The following is a 19,143-nucleotide window of genomic DNA, read 5'->3' as shown; positions in this document are numbered from 1 at the left end:
GCCCGTCCAGAGGTTTCACTGGGCCTTGACTGAAGAGGGGACAAGGCTAGGACAAAACTATACACCTGTGTGTATTTTTTGAACATTCTTTATCTTTTACAAAACTTCACTGATATATGACAGGTTTACATGTACTCTACATGCATGTCTTCTACATGTTTAAATCTGCCTCCGTGCTTTGTGTATAATAGTTGCACAGCATACAGTATAGGAGTGTAAATCTACAGAGCACAGGCAGTCCAACAGCACACGGGTCACTCATAAAACACAACCGCTCAATGACATCTCCATCATCGTGATGATATAAGCTGTCACACTCTCCAGCATGCCTATCAGCTTCAAGGCCAAAGCATCAAAGAGACTTATTATACAAGGCGTGTGCACTGGGTGTGTGTGTGTGTATGTGTGTGTATACATCGACATAATTGTAGTTTATGTCCCTGACACAAAGCATATAAAACAGTAGAAAGTAAACAGTATGTATAAGGGTATGTGTGTGCACGTTTGCTGGATTCATCCTGTTCTTCACATCTTTTGATTTTCATCTCCTCCTTCCAAAAAGTTTCTCCTGTCATCCTTGCCATCTGTCTCTTTTCCTGCCACACCTGCCTGGTGTTTTTTTTTTTTTTTTTTCCAGGGAGAAAGACAGAGAGAGAGAGAAAGACAGAGAGGGAGATAGAAAAGGAAGAGAAGATGGGAAACAGAGCAGACTGCAGCTGGCTGGCAGCACTTTGTGTCCTGTGGATAGCTTATAAATGCAAAGGAAATCCAGCTATCCTGACAGTTTGGCAGAATGAGTGGCACCATGCATGAAGCTATGGGTGGATGTATGTATGTTGCTCGGCCATGAAAGCCAGCGAATGTGAGTGCGAATGGTTGTCTGTCCCTGTGTGTTGGCCCTGCGACAGACTGGCGACCTGTCCAGGGTGTACCCCGCCTCTCGCCCTATGACAGCTGGGATAGGCTCCAGCGCCCCCCGCGACCCTGAAAAGGATAAGTGGAAGCGAATGGATGGATGGATGGATGATTTTAAAATATGTATCACTGTATGAATGTAATGCAGATATACTCACACAAAGTTCAAGATTCAGACCGCTGTTAGTAGAAAGTCCAACAAAGACAAAACAATTGCTGGAAGCAAAGCAAATGCATCACCATACCTCAATCGATCTTCTAATCTAAATTCTAGATAAGAATAAGCAGTACTTATTTCTCTCTAATTTCAATGTCATTCTTTGCTTTAATTTGCAGTATTACTACAAACAGAAGAACTCTGTTTCTTATAACTGTTCAGAATGTGGAACAACAGCAATAACCCCCTGCAGTCTTGTTGGCACACTATCACAATCCCCCTGTTGGGCCTAAAGAGCTCGTCTTACAACACACACTGGAAAGACCAGCACCAGCTTTCTTCTACCTGTGCACGGCTGGCTCCCAGGCTATGTTTCCAAATCCCATTACATTTAGAGGTATGTGTCTGCTTCCGGAAGAGGTAGGTTGGAAATCTGCCAATATGCTCAGAGGTAAATTATTAAACAAATATTCCAAGGATGTAACTCTAGAATATATTCAGAAGAGACAAGAACTATTGCCAAACACAATATGTAATTTCACACAAAACCAAGAATGCACTCCCGGAAAGGAAAATGCTTATCTCCTGACCACCTGCTGCAGTTTGTCCCTCAGCAATTTACCCTAAGTGTCCAAAAAAGTCCTCAGAGCACTCCCAAACAAACATAACTCGCATTAATATCAAACAAAACTCATGTCAATAAAATCATTTGGCACCTTAGCTGATATGCACGTAAACAGAACTGTTTGCACTTACACAAAATGACACAAGATGCACATGCAGCACGTGGACTGCACTTTGATAAATGTGGTTGCCAGAGTGTCATGTCTTATTCATCACAAGCCTTAGGATGTAAAGGTAGGATGTAAAAGGAACGGCATGCAAGACGCATGGCTGAAAATGTGCTATTCATTACAAGTTACCGCAAGAACTTAAGATGCTAAAATGACCAAAAGAAAGCACTGGAGGGCTACAATGCTGTGTTTCAAGAAGGTCAAAAAATATACTGTGTCATAGTGTACAGTCTATGTGTAGTAATGGGAAAGCAACTGTAGGACTTTTGTCATGATGAGTCATTTATTCACAAATAGAAAATGTGAAAGAAGCCATTCTATCATTTCCAAAATGATGAAAAGAAGCAATGAGCTATGAAAAGCTGTGACAATATTTGGAACCACTCAGTATTATCAAATGTATAAGAAAGTCAAGATTTCAACACTACAATAGGAAACACTACATACTCCTTTCCGCCCCCACCTACAGACAGTTATCAAATGCTAGAAAGCTTCAGAGTGGAACGTCCCATAATTGACTGCTCTCTCATTAGTGTATCAATTTTTTCCCCTCTTCCTGAATAGAAAATATGACTTTGTGTCTCCGTGTATGTGCACTTATGTGTGATTGTGTGTGTCTCCCTGTCGTGCCTCTTGAGAAATTCAATTTATGGATGTCTTCTGCCAGTCACTTACTAATTTCTCTAAGCGTAGCGTCATGAGTGAAAAACTACTCTCCGTAAAATGGGCTTTGGGTTCAGGAGACTGCTTCTAAAAGCAGGTGCTCAATGGACAGAGGAGTGGAGATGAGAGGAGCAGGAGAGGAGTCCAGCGGGAGGCAAAGGAAGGGGTTAAAGCAAATGAAATAATGAGAAAAATGAAGACATAAGGTAGGGAGGAAATTTGAAGGAGCAAAACAGAAAGAAACCTGAAAAGAATAGAATGAAGAAAGAGGGAAGAGTAAAGGGCACGTTCAAAGGCTCAAAGCCTAGGTCTTTCTTGCCACTGACATCCTCAGCATAATATCTTGTAACCTAGCAACCTTGGGAGAGGTTCCAAGTGAATTTTAATGGCACAGAAATTAAATGGCAGGACTATTACATCACAAGGAAAATGTTGAATGGCTGCAGAACTCAGAGATTTGCACTGTCAATTATTACATAATTTCAGAGGAAGCAAAGTGGTCTTATTTTAGCTGTTATTAACTGACACGCAAAAACTGCACATTCTAGACAATATATATAAAAAAAGGAAATAAGGAAGAATATTCAATAAAGGGAAATATTATGTACTCAATTTGCATAGCCTTTAAACTCCTTGGGAATAGTACCTCATTTGCATAATGTCCCATCATAGCCAAAATCAAATAAATAAAAATGCATTAAAAGTTACCACTGATTTAAACTGGGTAATTTATTTATTTAATAAAAGCATGAATTAGCAAATATTTCATGTCAATATGCATGCCTTCATATAACATATGAATAACATTAATTTTAATGTTAAAAGCATTGAAAGACTGTGTTATGCAAAAGAAAAAAAAACAGTCTTGTTCATATAAGCCAATTCTACGCACGCACACACACACACACACACACACACACACACACTTTGCTGCGATTTGATTAAATACAGACTGACATTTATATGCCGTATTTGTGTGTGTGTGGGTCTAAGTAAAGCATGTAAAACATGTGTTCTCAGACTTAGTGTTAGTCATACCATATGTACATCCTTACTTATTAGTGACAGTCACGCCTCAATAAAACCCTAATTGGTGCTAATGTGCTTTAATGTAGCAGTTGTGGCAGAAATAAAAATATAACTGAAGATTATAGGAGGCAGATAGTCACACCCACTTTCCTCTAACTCCCTAGCAAAATTAAGGTGCTATGCTATCAAAGTGAATGGAATAGTTACTCTAGACCAGTGGAGTCCAAATCCAGGCCTCGAGGACCAGTGTCCTGCAGGTTGTAGATGTGTCCTTGATCCATCACAGCTGATTTAAATGTCTAAATTACCTCCTCAACATGTCTTGGGCTGTGTCCCAATTCAGGGTCTGCACGCTGAAGGCTAGACCGTCCCATTTCACAAGCCTCTCACTTCCGCACTTCTCGTACTTATAGTACGCACCGTACGTAGTACGCGTAGTGTGCGTTCTTCAAGCGTGCAGACCCTGAATTGGGACACAGCCTTGAAGATCTCCAGAATACTGGTAACTAATCATTTGATTCAGGTGCCTAGACCCAGGGTGAGATCTAAAACCTGCAGGACACCGGCCATCAAGGCCTGGAGTTGGGCAAGTCTGCTCTAGACTGACATTTCCTATTTTGCTCATTTATTTTTCATGGAGACCAAATACTCGTGACTTAGAACAAAATCCAAGAAAGAGATGACACATCATTGTGGATATTAATTTATATATATATATATATATATATATATATATATATATATATATATATATATATATATATATATATATATATATATATGTATTTTTTAAAACTTTTTAAACTAAAAAAACAACTTTGTTATTGTTTGTTATTAAATCACTATTCGAAAGTGTTGAGTCAAAGATGGGGTTGACAACAAAGAACAGCACAGAAACAACATAAAACCAAGAGCATAAAATATATCTCTGCTATTACATGGTACTTGTTTACGAAGTAGGGTTCAGTTGGTGGTCTCTGGTCTACAACTGTTGCCAGCGGAAGCACAGCAGATTGATGCCTTACAGCCATGTGATTTGAAGCAGATGGCTACCTGGATGGCCGCACCTACATAAATTACTCTCAGCAATTAATTCAAGCCTTGTCCTGTATATAAAAAAACAGGGATTGTTCATAATACTGTGAGGTTTCTGCTAATTGTGTCTCGCTGATAGAACAGTCTCAGTCACAGTGAAAGTGCTGATGGAATACTGTTAGAGAGCTTTAGGACAGCTTAATGGGCTTGGCCTCTTTGACTCATCAAGCCGAGCGATCAGAGAGAGTAATTGAGGGCAAGCCAAAGGCTAAACTATCTTTTGTACATTCACTATATTATTCTGTTACCTCTGAGATGGAAATTAGCCTCTGAATGTGATGAGCGGGATGGTTTGAATACATGTGCTGGATATTTTGTCTGAGCTAACGTAGTTCTGTGTGTATGTAGGACACCCATCTTTTCATGTGAGTTACAGACTTGCGTACTAACTTAACCAACACACATAGGATTTTAGGCTTCCTCTTTGATAACAAGGAGGCAAGATATTGAATGAAAGATGGAAATTGCAATTAAAATTCACACACTGCTCCACATGGAATTTCTCTGTTGCTACAGTATTTAAATACACCAAACCCAATCACAGAAAAATGAAGAGAAAAGGAAAATAACCCTAAGAGCTAAACACAAGCTGCATCAGTGCACACTGTTTTCCATGAAACAGCTCCTAAAAGTTTTTCCCTAGCCACTAAAGCGCTGGCCTAAATATCATTTTGTAGTTCTTTCCATAGTAATAATCAACAGTTTTGTATCCCCTGCAGCCTTCAAACTTGTGTTTACCACCAGGCTCCCTGCTCCTCAGCATTCATTATGTCATGTAAAATTAACGAGAAAAACCCCAGTCACAGTTCCTGCCAATTCAGCGCACTACCTCCATCAAAGGGGAGAAACTACTGAAAAACATTGCTATTTTTTCCAGTTGCTGCAATGTGTATTTAGTGTTTATATGTGATTACATACTGTATGTGTTTATATGCAAGTGGAATGCAAAGTGGTGTAGAATATATACTACAATGCACTGTACATAGTTTTTATGTATCACCTATGGTGCAGTATTTTGCTCTTTTTAATTAATCTTTTCCAAATAAAAATCTATGCTGAGAATCTTTTGCAAATTTATTGGAAGAAAGAATATGACTGACATTCAGAACCAATTTAGCATAGGTTAGTTCAGTTTCTAGGTATTTCTCTTGCTTATCTTTGCAATGTGGTAAATTTAACTGACTGGACATGATCTGGGAATCAAAAGCATGGTGACAGGGAATACTGTTGCACAAGTCAAAGGGGAGGATCAGGTCAATGCACAAATCTAGGATTGGAACAACTGGGTGTCTTCCTGGAGCTGGCTGTCTGGCCAAACTAAGCAACTGCCAGAAAAGGGCCTAAGTACATACTGCTAACAAGAACCAGATAGTTCTTTTCTAAATGTCACACCTAAGGGACCCATCCATCACTACTAATCATCATGCCCGATACCATCCCAGTGGTAAGGCACGCTTGTGCCACATTCATGTAGAGTTGATGTTTTCTGTATGGACTAGTTGGGCTTCAGGGAATGGTTAACAGCTAAAATACAGACATATTCTTCAAGAAAGCTTTTTCCAAAGCACTCAGGACTGAATCAAAGTTTCACCTTTCAACTGGACATGACCATAAGCATATAGCCCCCTCTCAAAAAACAAACTGGAGTGGCAACTCTGTGAATGTCTTTGAGTGGCCCAACGACAACCGTGCTGTGAACTCAGTGAAATATCTCTGGAGAGACCTAAAAATGAACTCTGACCATCTGCATCAAAACTGACAGAGCTTAGGAGGATCTGCAGACAAGAATGGCAGAAAATCTCCAAATCTGTGTGCAAAGGTTCTTGTGTCCTACCCAATAAAATTCAAGAGTGCAAGAACTGCCAAATGTGCCTCAACTCAAGTACCATAGGTTAAATAAAAACATCAGAAAACTTTCTTGAAGTATTCGTCATAGATTAATTGGCCTTGCCTTACTCTTTAATGTGCTAACCTTTTTCATTCACCTTATAAAACCTTCTTTCTGTATTTTGCAATTCCTGCCTGTCAATCTTTTGTACTATTTCTTCTCTTCCTTTTTTGGACTTCCTTCGTCTAACTGTCTCCTCTGCCCTCTTCATGGAGTAAAGACATTGCGGAGATCCTCTCCTCTCCTCTCAGCCACTATTGATTCACAACTCAGTTTACTGAAATCAATAAATCACCAATTGCATCAAGTGGAGACTAGAGGGTGAGAAGGAAAAGGAGAGAGGAGATATAAAAGACAGACAAAGACTAAAAAGAGAGACAGAAAGTTGGGATATCAATAATGAAAAAGGAAGAATTAAATTCAATGATTCTGCAACAGCCTAGATTGACAAAAGACCTTCAGAATCCTTCAAAGATGTAACAGACTCTAGACTAAAAATCCATTAGCCCATCAAGGTCTCACAGACTTTGATTTCATATATAAAAAAAGTACAGAGTCATCATGGACTTGGGGATTTACTCAAACCAGCTAAGAGTAAATTAAAATAGACAACAGAATAAAAGTACTAGGGCTGTGTTTTTGTCGGCTGCTCTGATCCTTACTGACTGGCCTGGGGAAATGATTTTGCTCGATGGAGGAGATTGTGCTCAGATAGAGAGCGGTGGGGGTGGGGGAGGCATGATGGAGCTATCAGAGCTGCACTATCTCTCTAAGTTACTGTAATTTCATACAGGTGCCCACACATACATACACACACACCCACACACACATGCACACAAGTACACTTAGATACGGACCATCTTCCAACAGACAGACAGAGGTGTCTGGCATCATTAACCTGGCGTCTTCCTAATTCTGACAGATTGAGGCTGCTGCTTGTGTTATCGCTCTTTCTATCTCTCTGTGAGTGTCTGTTTGTTATAGTTTGTGTCCCCTATATATATGGTGTTGTTGCTGTGCCTGGGCTCTTGCTAAGTGAGCGACTTTCAGTTAAACTTTGCCTACCGGAAAAGAAATTTGATCATTTTTGCCTTAACACACACATGTACAAATATGGGTGATTTAGAAATATTGATTTAGATTGAAGAACTATCTGCAAATAACCACAAAACCAACACAAGTTCTATATGAACAGCATAGACGACTCAAATCCTAGCTGTAAAACATGAAAAATAAACATGCAACACACCTCCTCAAACATAGGGAGCATGTGGTGGAGTACACACATCCACAGTGTAGAGAAATGCGATGGAAATGAATGATGCTGGCACTAAAGTTGGTCTAGTTCTCATTAGAAATGTGGTGTTGGTGCTGGGTTGACCCTTACCTCCGAGGTGATAGGTTCCTCCCGTGGTGATGCTGAGAGGTGAGACGGAGCGCACAGCAGACACCTCCTCGCCGTCTATCGTCAACATGGCAAAGTTCTCCTTGGCAACCAAACGTATTGCATGCCACTGGCCATCATTGAGGCCCGAGCCTGGAAAAAAGCAATAAGGCAAAAGCATTTGTGTAAATCCCTGGATGTAATAATAAAACTTGCTGAGAAAAATAAAAATAAAAAAACAATAAAAAAAGGCCCACCACACAAAACTCAATACTGGTACTTTTTACCCCCATAGGTCCAAGTTATTTCTTTTAATAGGAGAATATAGAAGAATATGTAAGGCCCTGACTGGGATTTGTCAATAAGACAATTGGCTGGGTGAGAGGTGTGTGGGTGATTCATTCTGTTATGTGTGGCTATCCCTCTCTGTTTACCTTCTACTTTTATATTCAGCATATGTTTTTCTCCACAACAATGGCACTCCTGTGTGCCTGCTGAATGTGATTCCAACAGAGTTCAGTGCTATCGAAGATCATCTTTCTGCCTCTATTTCGGCTTCCCCTCACTTATGTGCACAGTCACATATGCAAGTCCGTGCTCCTCGATTCTTCTCCCCTTCTCTTTTGTTCTCTCACTCCCTCTTTCTCCTGGCTCCCTTTTGTAGTCTCAAAGCCCATGTGACTCAACTCCATTAAGTCTCACAGAACCCTGTTTGCTGAGTATCCAAATGCATGTGTGTGTGCGTCCTTTATGTGCCTGCAACTTTGAGTACTTTTTGAAAGTGCATGAGGCTCTAATGTGTTGCTCTGTCTGCATATGTGTGTGTTTGGGGCATGCAAGTTCCGTGCCCTCCTTTCTTCTCCCTTCTCTTGTAGCTGTGCTCCATTAAATATGAGTGATGTTTTGGAAAGGGACATTACTACTGGAGCTGAGAGAGAAGCCAGCTTCCTTTCATTGCCCTCTCCTCTATACATCACCTCTTACTGACACCAATCTCTATTCATCCTTTCCTCCTCACCTCGATCGCTATCCCAGATTCCTCTATCTCTCCATCTTTATTTCCCTTCCTCTGTTTCTGCATTTAAAATTTCCTCTCTTTTTCTTTCTCTCTTCTCTTTTCTTCTCTACTTCTCTAAGTTTGCAGCCATCTGCTGCAGTGTCTTTCTTTTTCAATTGGGCTTAGCACACTGCCTCACTGATTGTAATACATCGATACCTGTTGAGGACACTGTAGCGAAGTTCAAGGTACGGTCATGTGTAAATCAGTCTTGGCAGAGCGCACCTACTCATGGATCTGCATGCACGTCAATACACACACTTTCGCATAGACGGTGGGCAAGCTTATGTCGGTGTGTTTGCATTTTTGTGTGGCGGCCTCTGTGTGAGTCCCCGCTGTCTGCAAGATGCACTCTCACATTGTTTACTTCTTCCCAGAATGCACTTGAAGACCCGAGCTTTCATATCAGCAGGGAGTCTGCACTAATTAATCTTCATCAGCAGGGTGGCCGTGTGTGCCTGTGCTTGTATGCCCGTGTGCGATCGAGGCTGTGACCAAAGAAATTAAGGGCCAAGATGGTCACTTGCTGAGAGTTGTGACCACAGCAGCCACGCTCAGGGCAACGTGGTTGGGCATGCAAAAATACACACTCGCATACACGGGACATGGTACCCCTTAAAATTGTAAAACCCTTTTTTAAAAACTAGCTCTAGCAGGGAGAAAAATAAAATAATAAAAAATAATACTGTTAACAACGCTTTTTTGTCAGGAGGCCATGATCCCAAAACTAATAACACAAAATCTAGAGGACAGTGTCTACATTGTCTGAGTGATAACCACAAAAAAGTTACTTCTGGCAGAAAGCGACCTTGATAACCTCCTTCAGTGACAATCACATTTCTGCCTGCATATTGGTTTGATGTAATCACTACCAAGCTCTCTCCTCCACCCTGTCCCACTCTCTATAACCTCTTGAATGTAATGGAAAATAGATACTGTATAACCTTGTGTTCCCTCATCTGTTTTACATCACCTGCAATAGCTTTGAATGATGAGCTTATCAGTGATGGCGATGTAACTGAACCTTCACACTCATGCACAAACAGACAAGTGCCTGCTGAAACCCTCATGCTCAAATATGCGATCCGTGTTCTCTCTCTCTGTCTCTCTGTCTTTCTTTCGCTGTCAAAAGCACCAAATACAGTGGCCTGTAAAAGTATTCGGCCCCCTTGAACTTCTCCACATTTTGTCACATTACAGCCACAAACATGAATCAGTTATATTGGAATTCCACGTGAAAGATCAATACAAAGTGGTGTACACGTGAGAAGTGGAACGAAAATCATACATGATTCCAAACATTTTTTACAAATAAATAACTGCAAAGTGGGGTGTGCGTAATTATTCAGCCCCCTGAATCAATACTTTGTAGAACCACCTTTTGCTGCAATTACAGCTGCCAGTCTTTTAGGGCAGCGGTCCCCAACCTTTTTTGCGCCACGGACTGTTTTATGCCCAATAATATTTTCAAGGACCGGCCTTTAAGGTGTCGCAGATAAATACAACAAAATAAAACTAGTACCGGTACCGAAAAAAAAAGAAGATTTATTCATAACACACGTGAAGAGACCCAGGAAAACCGAGTTAACGATAAAAACAATGAAAAAAACAACGCTGAAAACCGATAAAAACCCTGAAAACCATACATTTACACCTGAGCCTCAACTCTCGCGGCCCAGTACCAAACGACTCACGGACCGGTACTGGTCCGAGGCCCGGGGGTTGGGGACCGCTGTTTTAGGGTATGTCTCTACCAGCTTTGCACATGTAGAGACTGAAATCCTTGCCCATTCTTCTTTGTAAAACAGCTCCATCTCAGTCAGATTAGATGGACAGCATTTGTGAACAGCAGTTTTCAGATCTTGCCACAGATTCTCGATTGGATTTAGATCTGGACTTTGACTGGGCCATTCTAACACATGGATATGTTTTGTTTTAAATCTTTCCATTGTTGCCCTGGCTTTATGTTTAGGGTCGTTGTCCTGCTTATAGGTGAACCTCCGCCCCAGTCTCAAGTCTTTTGCAGACTCCAAGAGGTTTTCTTCCAAGATTGCTCCGTATTTGGCTCCATCCATCTTCCCATCAACTCTGACCAGCTTCCCTGTCCCTGCTGAAGAGAAGCACCCCCAGAGCATGATGCTGCCACCACCATATTTGACAGTGGGGATGGTGTGTTCACAGTGATGTGCAGTGTTAGTTTTCCGCCACACATAGCGTTTTGCATTTTGGCCAAAAAGTTCCATTTTGGTCTCATCTGACCAGAGCACCTTCTTCCACAGGTTTGCTGTGTCCCCCACATGGCTTGTGGAAAACTGCAAACGGGACTTCTTATGGTTTTCTGTTAACAATGGCTTTCTTCTTGCCACTCTTCCATAAAGGCCAACTTTGTGCAGTGCACGACTAATAGTTGTCCTGTGGACAGATCCCCCCACCTGAACTGTAGATCTCTGCAGCTTGTCCAGAGTCACCATGGGCCTCTTGGCTGCATTTCTGATCAGCGCTCTCCTTGTTCGGCCTGTGAGTTTAGGTGGTCCCCTAGGGACCCCAAAGCGCTTTACACACCCAATCATCCACCCATTCACTCTCACATTCACACACTGGTGGAGACAAGCTACAGTTGTAGCCACAGCTGCCCTGGGGCAGACTGACAGAAGCGAGGCTGCCATATCGCGCCATCGGCCCTTCTGGGCTGAATAAGGGGGCTGAATAATTACGCACACCCCACTTTGCAGTTATTTATTTGTAAAAAATGTTTGTAATCATGTATGATTTTTGTTCCACTTCTCATGTGTACACCACTTTGTGTTGGTCTTTCACGTGGAATTCCAATAAAATTGATTCATGTTTGTGGCTGTAATGTGACAGAATGTGGGAAAGTTCAAGGGGGCTGAATACTTTTGCAAGCCACTGTACACTGGCAAAAATCATGCACATACCAGCTGTCTGTCACAGATAAAAAAAAAAGAGTGAAAAAGATGAAGGAGGAGGAGAATTAGTCAGATTAAACCTGATAAAGTTGTGGTTTTCTTTGTTGTTATTCAAATACAGGGTCTGATAACAAAGTGACAAGCTGATCAGCTACTTTGCTTGGTTTGAACTTGGGGTTAATTCATGTTATATTGAATCCTTAGTAAACAAATGCAACTGTGGCAAAAATATCATCCAAACAGTAAATAAAATCACTACACAAAAGTGATGATTTCATGCTGTGAAACAGTGAACTTGATTGGATTGAGGTTTTGACATCATTATCATCATATCTCTAGCAGCTTCACCTTGTAAGTATCTGTTGGGAACCAGCTTTTAAGGTCATGCAAAATAAATCCAACATTTTAGTTTTCATTTCCATCTGAGGAAATCTAACATTCATTATTCATGTCAACAATTGAATTAATTCAATGCACATCCTAAAGGTGTGTGTACTTTGTAACCACTGACCATCTGTATAGACAAGATACCATCTGTATAAATACAATAAACAATGTGAAAACTGTTTAATTAATGTTCTGCAATATTAGTTTGGGGTAATCCCCCCCCCCCAAAAAAAAGAGGTAAATAAGTCATGAAAGAATGCAGTTCTATCTGTCTGTGATGTGTACTCATGAAGAAGATCTGAGCTGACCACAGATGAAGTGCAAGACTAGGAACGAGTCCTCGGATGAGCTGAGAGCACCGAGACACATGTTGGTAGGGCAATTTTCCTAAACATAACAAAACTGTTGCACATATATTCTCTATTAAATGGCTAATTGTTGCTCTTACTTGTCTGTTTCTGCTATAAATTAGCCTGTGTTAATTTAATGCATGCAATGTAAGCAATTGGAACTCCATCATTATCTAAATTTGAATAGCAGTAATTTAAATACTGATCCATTAAACCTAACAAAAGTCATTACTGTAAGAAAACAACTTACTTTCTGCAAATTGCTCTCAATTCAAAAAATTTTCAGAAATTTCCACCAATAAACAAAGCCTGGTGCAGCTTACTGCTCATGCTTTTCACTGAAAATCTCATCCTCTATGATGTTTCAAGATGAGCACCAGACTGACAGCCACAGAAAACAAAGTGACAGCAATTACAGCAAAGCTTCAAGCGCCTGAGACTGAACAGAAGAAAATGGTGGAGGAGGCTAAGAGACTGATTTCAGGTATGAAAATCACAGACTTGGTAATTTTAGAAAATCTTGAAAGAACTGTAGATAAAATATTAGCTTTCATGTTTCTAGTATAAGCTGCAGAACTGGCAGTCCTCAATTCAAAAAGTGACAACCAGTGACGACGCGGTGCAGGAGCAGAAGGAGAAGGAGATGACAGCTCTGAGTGAAGACCTGGAGAGAAGACTGAACTGCAGCTCACCAGTAACAAAGGATAAAATATGGATGACGAATGCAGGTATTTTGATAAGACACCAGAAGACATATATAGCTGCACCTCTACTTCCACACAATAATAATCTAAATATAGAAACACCTGAAAATTTTATCTACACTTCCAGAAAAATAACCACCTTAGCAAAGTGTTTCCATTGTGTGTTTATATCTTGAAGCTTGCTTTCTGTGTTTGTAAGGCCTCTTCAAGAAAGACCGGCCCATTAGTTTTTTTAGGTAACATCTTTTCAAGAATCTGCAAGGCTACAAGTATGCAATACATCATGTGACCCTTATAACTGACTAGCCTGAACTTTCCAGTTCTCTACTGCACTTCTTTAGTGGTTTCTGACATTTCCCTCATTTGTTTGTGAAATTCTATATTCATTTTAAGTGTTTTAAAATATATATTTATGCTTTCCCACAGAGGCTGAGGAGTGTGATCCCCCTATAGTTGGAACATACCCTCTGACTATAGCGGGATCCCACTGGTCTATTGCTGTTGTTCCTAAATTCCTATTTGCAGTAATATTACTTACAGTTGCCAGTTGTTGCAACCATGGGATCTAATTACAGTATCACACTCAAATCCAGTGAACTCTTTAGAAGGACTCATTCTTTTACTAATGTTTGTACCGGAAGACTGCATGGCTAGGTGTTTGATACACCTGCTGCAATGGGATAGAAGATTAAATGGTGTGACCCCATAGTCTATATATGTGTGGATGAACTAACACTGTAGTAAAACTATATACTGACTATGTGTTTGGTTTTTATGTTTTTTTAATTATATACCAAACATATTTAATGCCAAAGCTATGAATTACTTTTGCATTTTCTCCACACAGATTCAAATGTATTCATACAAGTGCAGACACGAATATGTAAATACACTGACTTAAATCTTTTAATAAACGGTGCTGAAGATTCTGAACTGTCTTTTAACTTTTCAAAGCCAAGTCCTGTTATCTTCTACTGATCATAATTGACTAAAACTGTTTCTCTTCATTAACATAATACATTTTTTTGTTTGACAACACTCAATAGATTGACCAATACTCAGCAAAAATCTAAGAAAAAGACAAACAACTGCACAAAATACAAGTTAGTCCAATGAATCAATGCTGTGCCAAGTTCTGCAAGAAGACCCAAAATGTCACCATCAGATGAGAGGAAATTGGTCAGGGTGTTTACGATGCAATAAATAGAAGAAGTTAAAGAATTGAAAACAAGCAGGGAGGAAGGGTGGGGCACGTAAACGAGAATGAACAGCTTGCAGAATTGGGGGAACCTATATACAGTAGATGACAACCGGAAGGAGTGTGTTTGGAGGCGTGATCCCGCTCCTGAAATTCCTATACATAATCTCCAATTAATAACCCTGTGCAGAAGTTATTGTTGGCTGCTAAAGATGACAGCTGTGGACAAGAGTCACTGTACCTTGCGTACTTTAATAATTTTATGGTTGCCTGTTTATTTTTCCTCAATCTTAATCATCTAAGGAAGACTTGGTGTTGGCTCTCTCTGCAGTAGAGTATCACTTCCTCTTACAGTACAACACACAGTGGTGTTTTTGTGTAGCTTATCTGAGTAGCCAATTTAATTAAACACTTATAGATAATGTCTGATTTCATAGTGTGAGCTCAGAGAGTGTAATTTGTCCAAAGCACAATCTGTGTTGATTCACTCGCTAATTATATTCACAGCATGCCCTCTCTTTAGGTATTTGCTAGCTTAGCTTAGCACAGCTTGTAGCCAACTCACTAGCAGCATGGCCTCTTCACCTGTCCCTCCCGCACTTTCCTGCTCTTTGTGTCAAATGTTTAGTTTGTGACAGAAAAATCAGCAGAAAATCATTTAAATACAAAAAAACTCAAAGAAAGACCAATGTTGTATCCACAACTTTAAAGAGTAAAACAGTAAAATTTGCATTATTAAACATTAGGTCTGTCACTCCTAAGTCCCTGTCAGTACATGAATAATTTAAATTAACCAACACCCCAGAGTTATACCAATTGTCAGCATCCCCGAAGCATTGGGCGTGGTGGGGTGGTGTGGCAGCAATCTCCCACTCCAGCTCAACAACCAGACTGAGTTTTAATTCATTTTAAAACGCGATGCTTAGCCTTGTCCACCCTAGCTGGAAAACTCAAAAAGCAGTTTCATTTGTTGCTATCATTTACCTGAGCCATACTCAGAGTTTCTGTTTGGATGCTCAGACTTTTTATCAAAATCAGTGCTGACCTCAGATAAAATAATTATTGTGGGTGATTTAAACATCCATGTAGATAGCAAAAATGACAGCCTCAACACATTTTAAATCTATTATTAGACTCAACTGGCTTCTTTCAGAATGTAAAAGAACCCACCCATCACTTTAATCACACTCTAGATCTTCCCCTGATATATGGCATAGAAAGGGAATGTTTACCAGTATTTCCTAGTTTTACCCTCTTTTGTCTGGTTACAATAATGGATTACACAGAAGTGGGGAATAGATTTCATGACAGCAGATGTCTTTCTGTAACCAAGTTTAAGGATATAATCCATCCACTGTTATCTTCTTCATGCTCTGTGCAAACACAGTGCAGCACAGCTACCTGAACACTATTCCCACAGAGGTTGATTATCTTGTTAATATTTTTACTTCTTCACTGCTTACAACTCTAGATACTGTAGCGCCTACGACAAAGAAAGCCTCAAATCAAAAGTTCATTTGAAATTTGATTCATATCTATGTAATAGACTCCAATTTATTCATGTAAACGGAGAGTCCTCTTGACACACTAAGGTTAATTATGGAGTTCCACAGGGTTCCATGCTAGGACCAATTGTGTTTATATTATACATGCCTTCCTTAGACAGTATCATTAGAAAGCATAGCATACACTTTCACTGCTCTGCAGATGACACCCAGCTTTATCTATCCATGAAGCCAGAAAACACACACCAATTAATAAAACTGCAGGGATGTCTTAAAGACATAAAGACCTGGATGACCTCAGATTTCCTGCTTCAAAATTCAGATGAAAGTGAAGTTATTGCATTCGGCCCTAAAAATCTTAGAAATGCAGTATTTATCCAGATGCTTACCCTGGCCTCCAGTAACACTGTGAGGAATCTTGGGGTCATTTTTGATCAGGCTAAGTCCTTTAGTATGCACATTGAACAGATATGTAGGACTGCTTTCGTCCATTTGTGTAATATCTCCAAAATTTGAAACATCCTGTCTTAGAGTGATGCTGAAAAACTAGTTTATGCATTTATTACTTCTAGGCTGGACTGCTGCAATTCGTTGTTGTCAGGATGGACTTAAAACTCCCTGGAAAGCCTACACTTGATACACAATCCTGCAGCAACTGACCATACTAACAGGGACTAAAAAGAGAGAGCGTACTTCCTTTCTGCTGGCGCAAAGGTGCTTGCTCATAGGTCATATGACTGTTGGAGTTTTCTCTGTTTTTCTTGAATTATGGTAGGGTCTTCACCTGACAATATAAAACACCTTGATGCAACTGTTGTTGTGATTTGGCTCTTTATAAATAAAACTGAATTGAATGGAATGTTGTGTGCAATAAATCATTTGGAGACTAGGGCAAGTCACCTACCTCCTCTCCCTACTGCGCTGCATGCTGGGAGCGTGAGTGAGCGAGTGTGTGAAGGTGGCGGATGATTGTGAGGAGCTGCTGAGTTCTTGACTGTGTGTTTTTTTTTCTTTCTTTACATCTTGTCCTTGATGAAAAGGTAAGAGAAGTTTATTTCATTGATTTGTGTTGGGTGAACAAAACTTAGTTAATCATTTGTTTTCTTTTGAGCCACGGCATACCTCCCTAGTGTGGGTTCTCCTTCCCTGTCAATTAGACACGGGGTTGGAGTGATGAGTGCCCCACAGTTTACTGTAGAGCAGGTTCTTTTGGCTGTAGGAAAACAGGCTGGCCGTGAAGACATCACTTACGGCTCTCAGATGAACAAGGCTGTTGATTTTTCTTTTTGTTTAGAGAGGGGTGACCTTCGATGATTTGTTGTTGGTATTTTGCCTTTATTGATGTCTTAAACATACATCACTATGTCTGGGTTTCCTGCTTCATCCATAATGAAAACAGGCTGATCCGCTTTGAAAATTTGCTAACAGGTGTTCACGTACCTGAATGACCCTTTTCTACTCAATCTAAGCACTCAAAGCACTTTACAGAACTTGTACATTCACTCATTCACACAAGCACTTTTTTCTAAGCTGTTTCTAAGTTTCTAAGCTGTTTCTACAAGCATTCATACTCCGATGGATGTATCGGAGGGAAACATGGGGTTAGTATCTTGCCCAAGTCTGCATACAAATATGGACATGCAGACTGCATACGCATATTTGGCATGCACACTGGAGCAGACTGGGATTGAACCACCAACCTTCCGGTTAGTGGCCACCCCCCAGTTAACAAAAACCCACAAAATATGCAGCACAAAAAGGTGAAGGTCACAACTGCTACCCCAACAACTGTTAAGCTTCACAATGAAGAAACAGTGGACCATCTCAGAAAGACAAATGAAAGAAGCAAGGAAAAATGAGGGGAAACTAATCTAAGGTAAGATAATGAAATGGCTGGCGCACAGGAGGAGGTCTTCCTTAGGAAGGGAATCAGTGTCCTCTTTCTCCCCTATTCTTTCTGCTTTGTAAGGTGGTTTTAATAGTGGGAACATTGAACATCAATGAAAGTAGGGATAGAGAAAGGCCAGAACTGCCAACTGAGCCTAGTAGAAATAAAAACATTGATGTGGTCCTTTTACAGGAAGCACACAGCTCTGTGGATAATGAAGCTGAATGGGGAATGAGTTCAAGGGGGCAGTGTTTTCTTAGTCAAGCCAGTAATCCTAGAGTGCAAGTAGCAGTTTTATTTTCTCAGCACCTTCATTTAACAAACATTTCAATGTGTGAAGTGGAGCAGAGTAGGTTCCAAGTAGTGGAAGCACCAATCAGGGATATATTATTTTTATTCATAAATGTTCATTCATAAATGCTCAGAGCTCTGGTACTGACTGTGTAGTGTAATTTCACAACCTAAGTGACAAATGAAAGGAGTATTACAGTAGCTCAGTTGTAGTGGTACGTACGGGACTGGAATTTTACCACCTATTCTACAGCTGATAGGAATATAGAGGAAGATCACCCACCTTCAGCCTCCCTTCTGACCACCACTGATGAAATTAATTTCACAGATGTGTGGCGGAAACTCTATCCTACATTATACATACCTAAAAGTCTCTGAGGGCAGTGTGAGGGCAGTTAGGCGTGATGCAATTTATCTTTGTAATTGATCAAAAATACAATAATAGGTTAAATAGAGCATAATTTTATTGTTTCTTTTTAATGTTGTCATTTTATTATACTGTCTGAAACAGGTCTTGTAAATGAGACTTTTCTTTTGCAAAGAATACACTACAGTCATAACAGCTATTGAAAAGAATTGCCTTGCGGATGTAGAAAGGGACATTAGGGTTAAAGAAGACACAATTATTAATGGGACAGACAATGATAACAGTGCTTGGGATGGATAATGGGAGGAAGGCTTTAGGTCGGTTTCTCCAAGAAAAAGCGAAAGGGTCTTTAATTAGAACTCGCATCCCTACTATAAAATAAAGCTCCAACCCATATTTTTTTAAGTTGGAGAAAAAAGTTCAATCAAATGCTGCACCTCAAGCTCTCAGATGGGTCTCTAACATCTGACTCTTGAGGGTTGAGAAAGCTTGCTGCAGAGTTGCACTCAAGCTTTAGTGCTGACAACTGTGATGTGGACTGTTT

The 19,143-nt window shown here is 40.2% G+C and overlaps 1 protein-coding gene across 1 annotated transcript in view; it reads right to left on the bottom strand.

The window, feature by feature from the left end:
* cntnap2a (contactin associated protein 2a) overlaps positions 1-19,143 on the bottom strand; it is a 443,305-nt gene that overhangs the window by 169,763 nt on the left and 254,399 nt on the right. Inside the window, exon 10 of the mRNA XM_085418525.1 lies at positions 7,929-8,078. Within this exon, the coding sequence (XP_085274651.1) occupies positions 7,929-8,078 (150 nt within the window). The remainder of the gene's footprint in view (positions 1-7,928; positions 8,079-19,143) is intronic.

The sequence above is a fragment of the Rhamphochromis longiceps genome, linkage group LG9 (genome assembly GCF_057381845.1).
Source record: "Rhamphochromis longiceps isolate RC_006_pf linkage group LG9, R_longiceps_female_GT1.1, whole genome shotgun sequence".
Classification (NCBI taxonomy): Eukaryota; Metazoa; Chordata; class Actinopteri; order Cichliformes; family Cichlidae; genus Rhamphochromis; species Rhamphochromis longiceps.
This window is presented reverse-complemented; position numbering and strand designations above follow the sequence as displayed.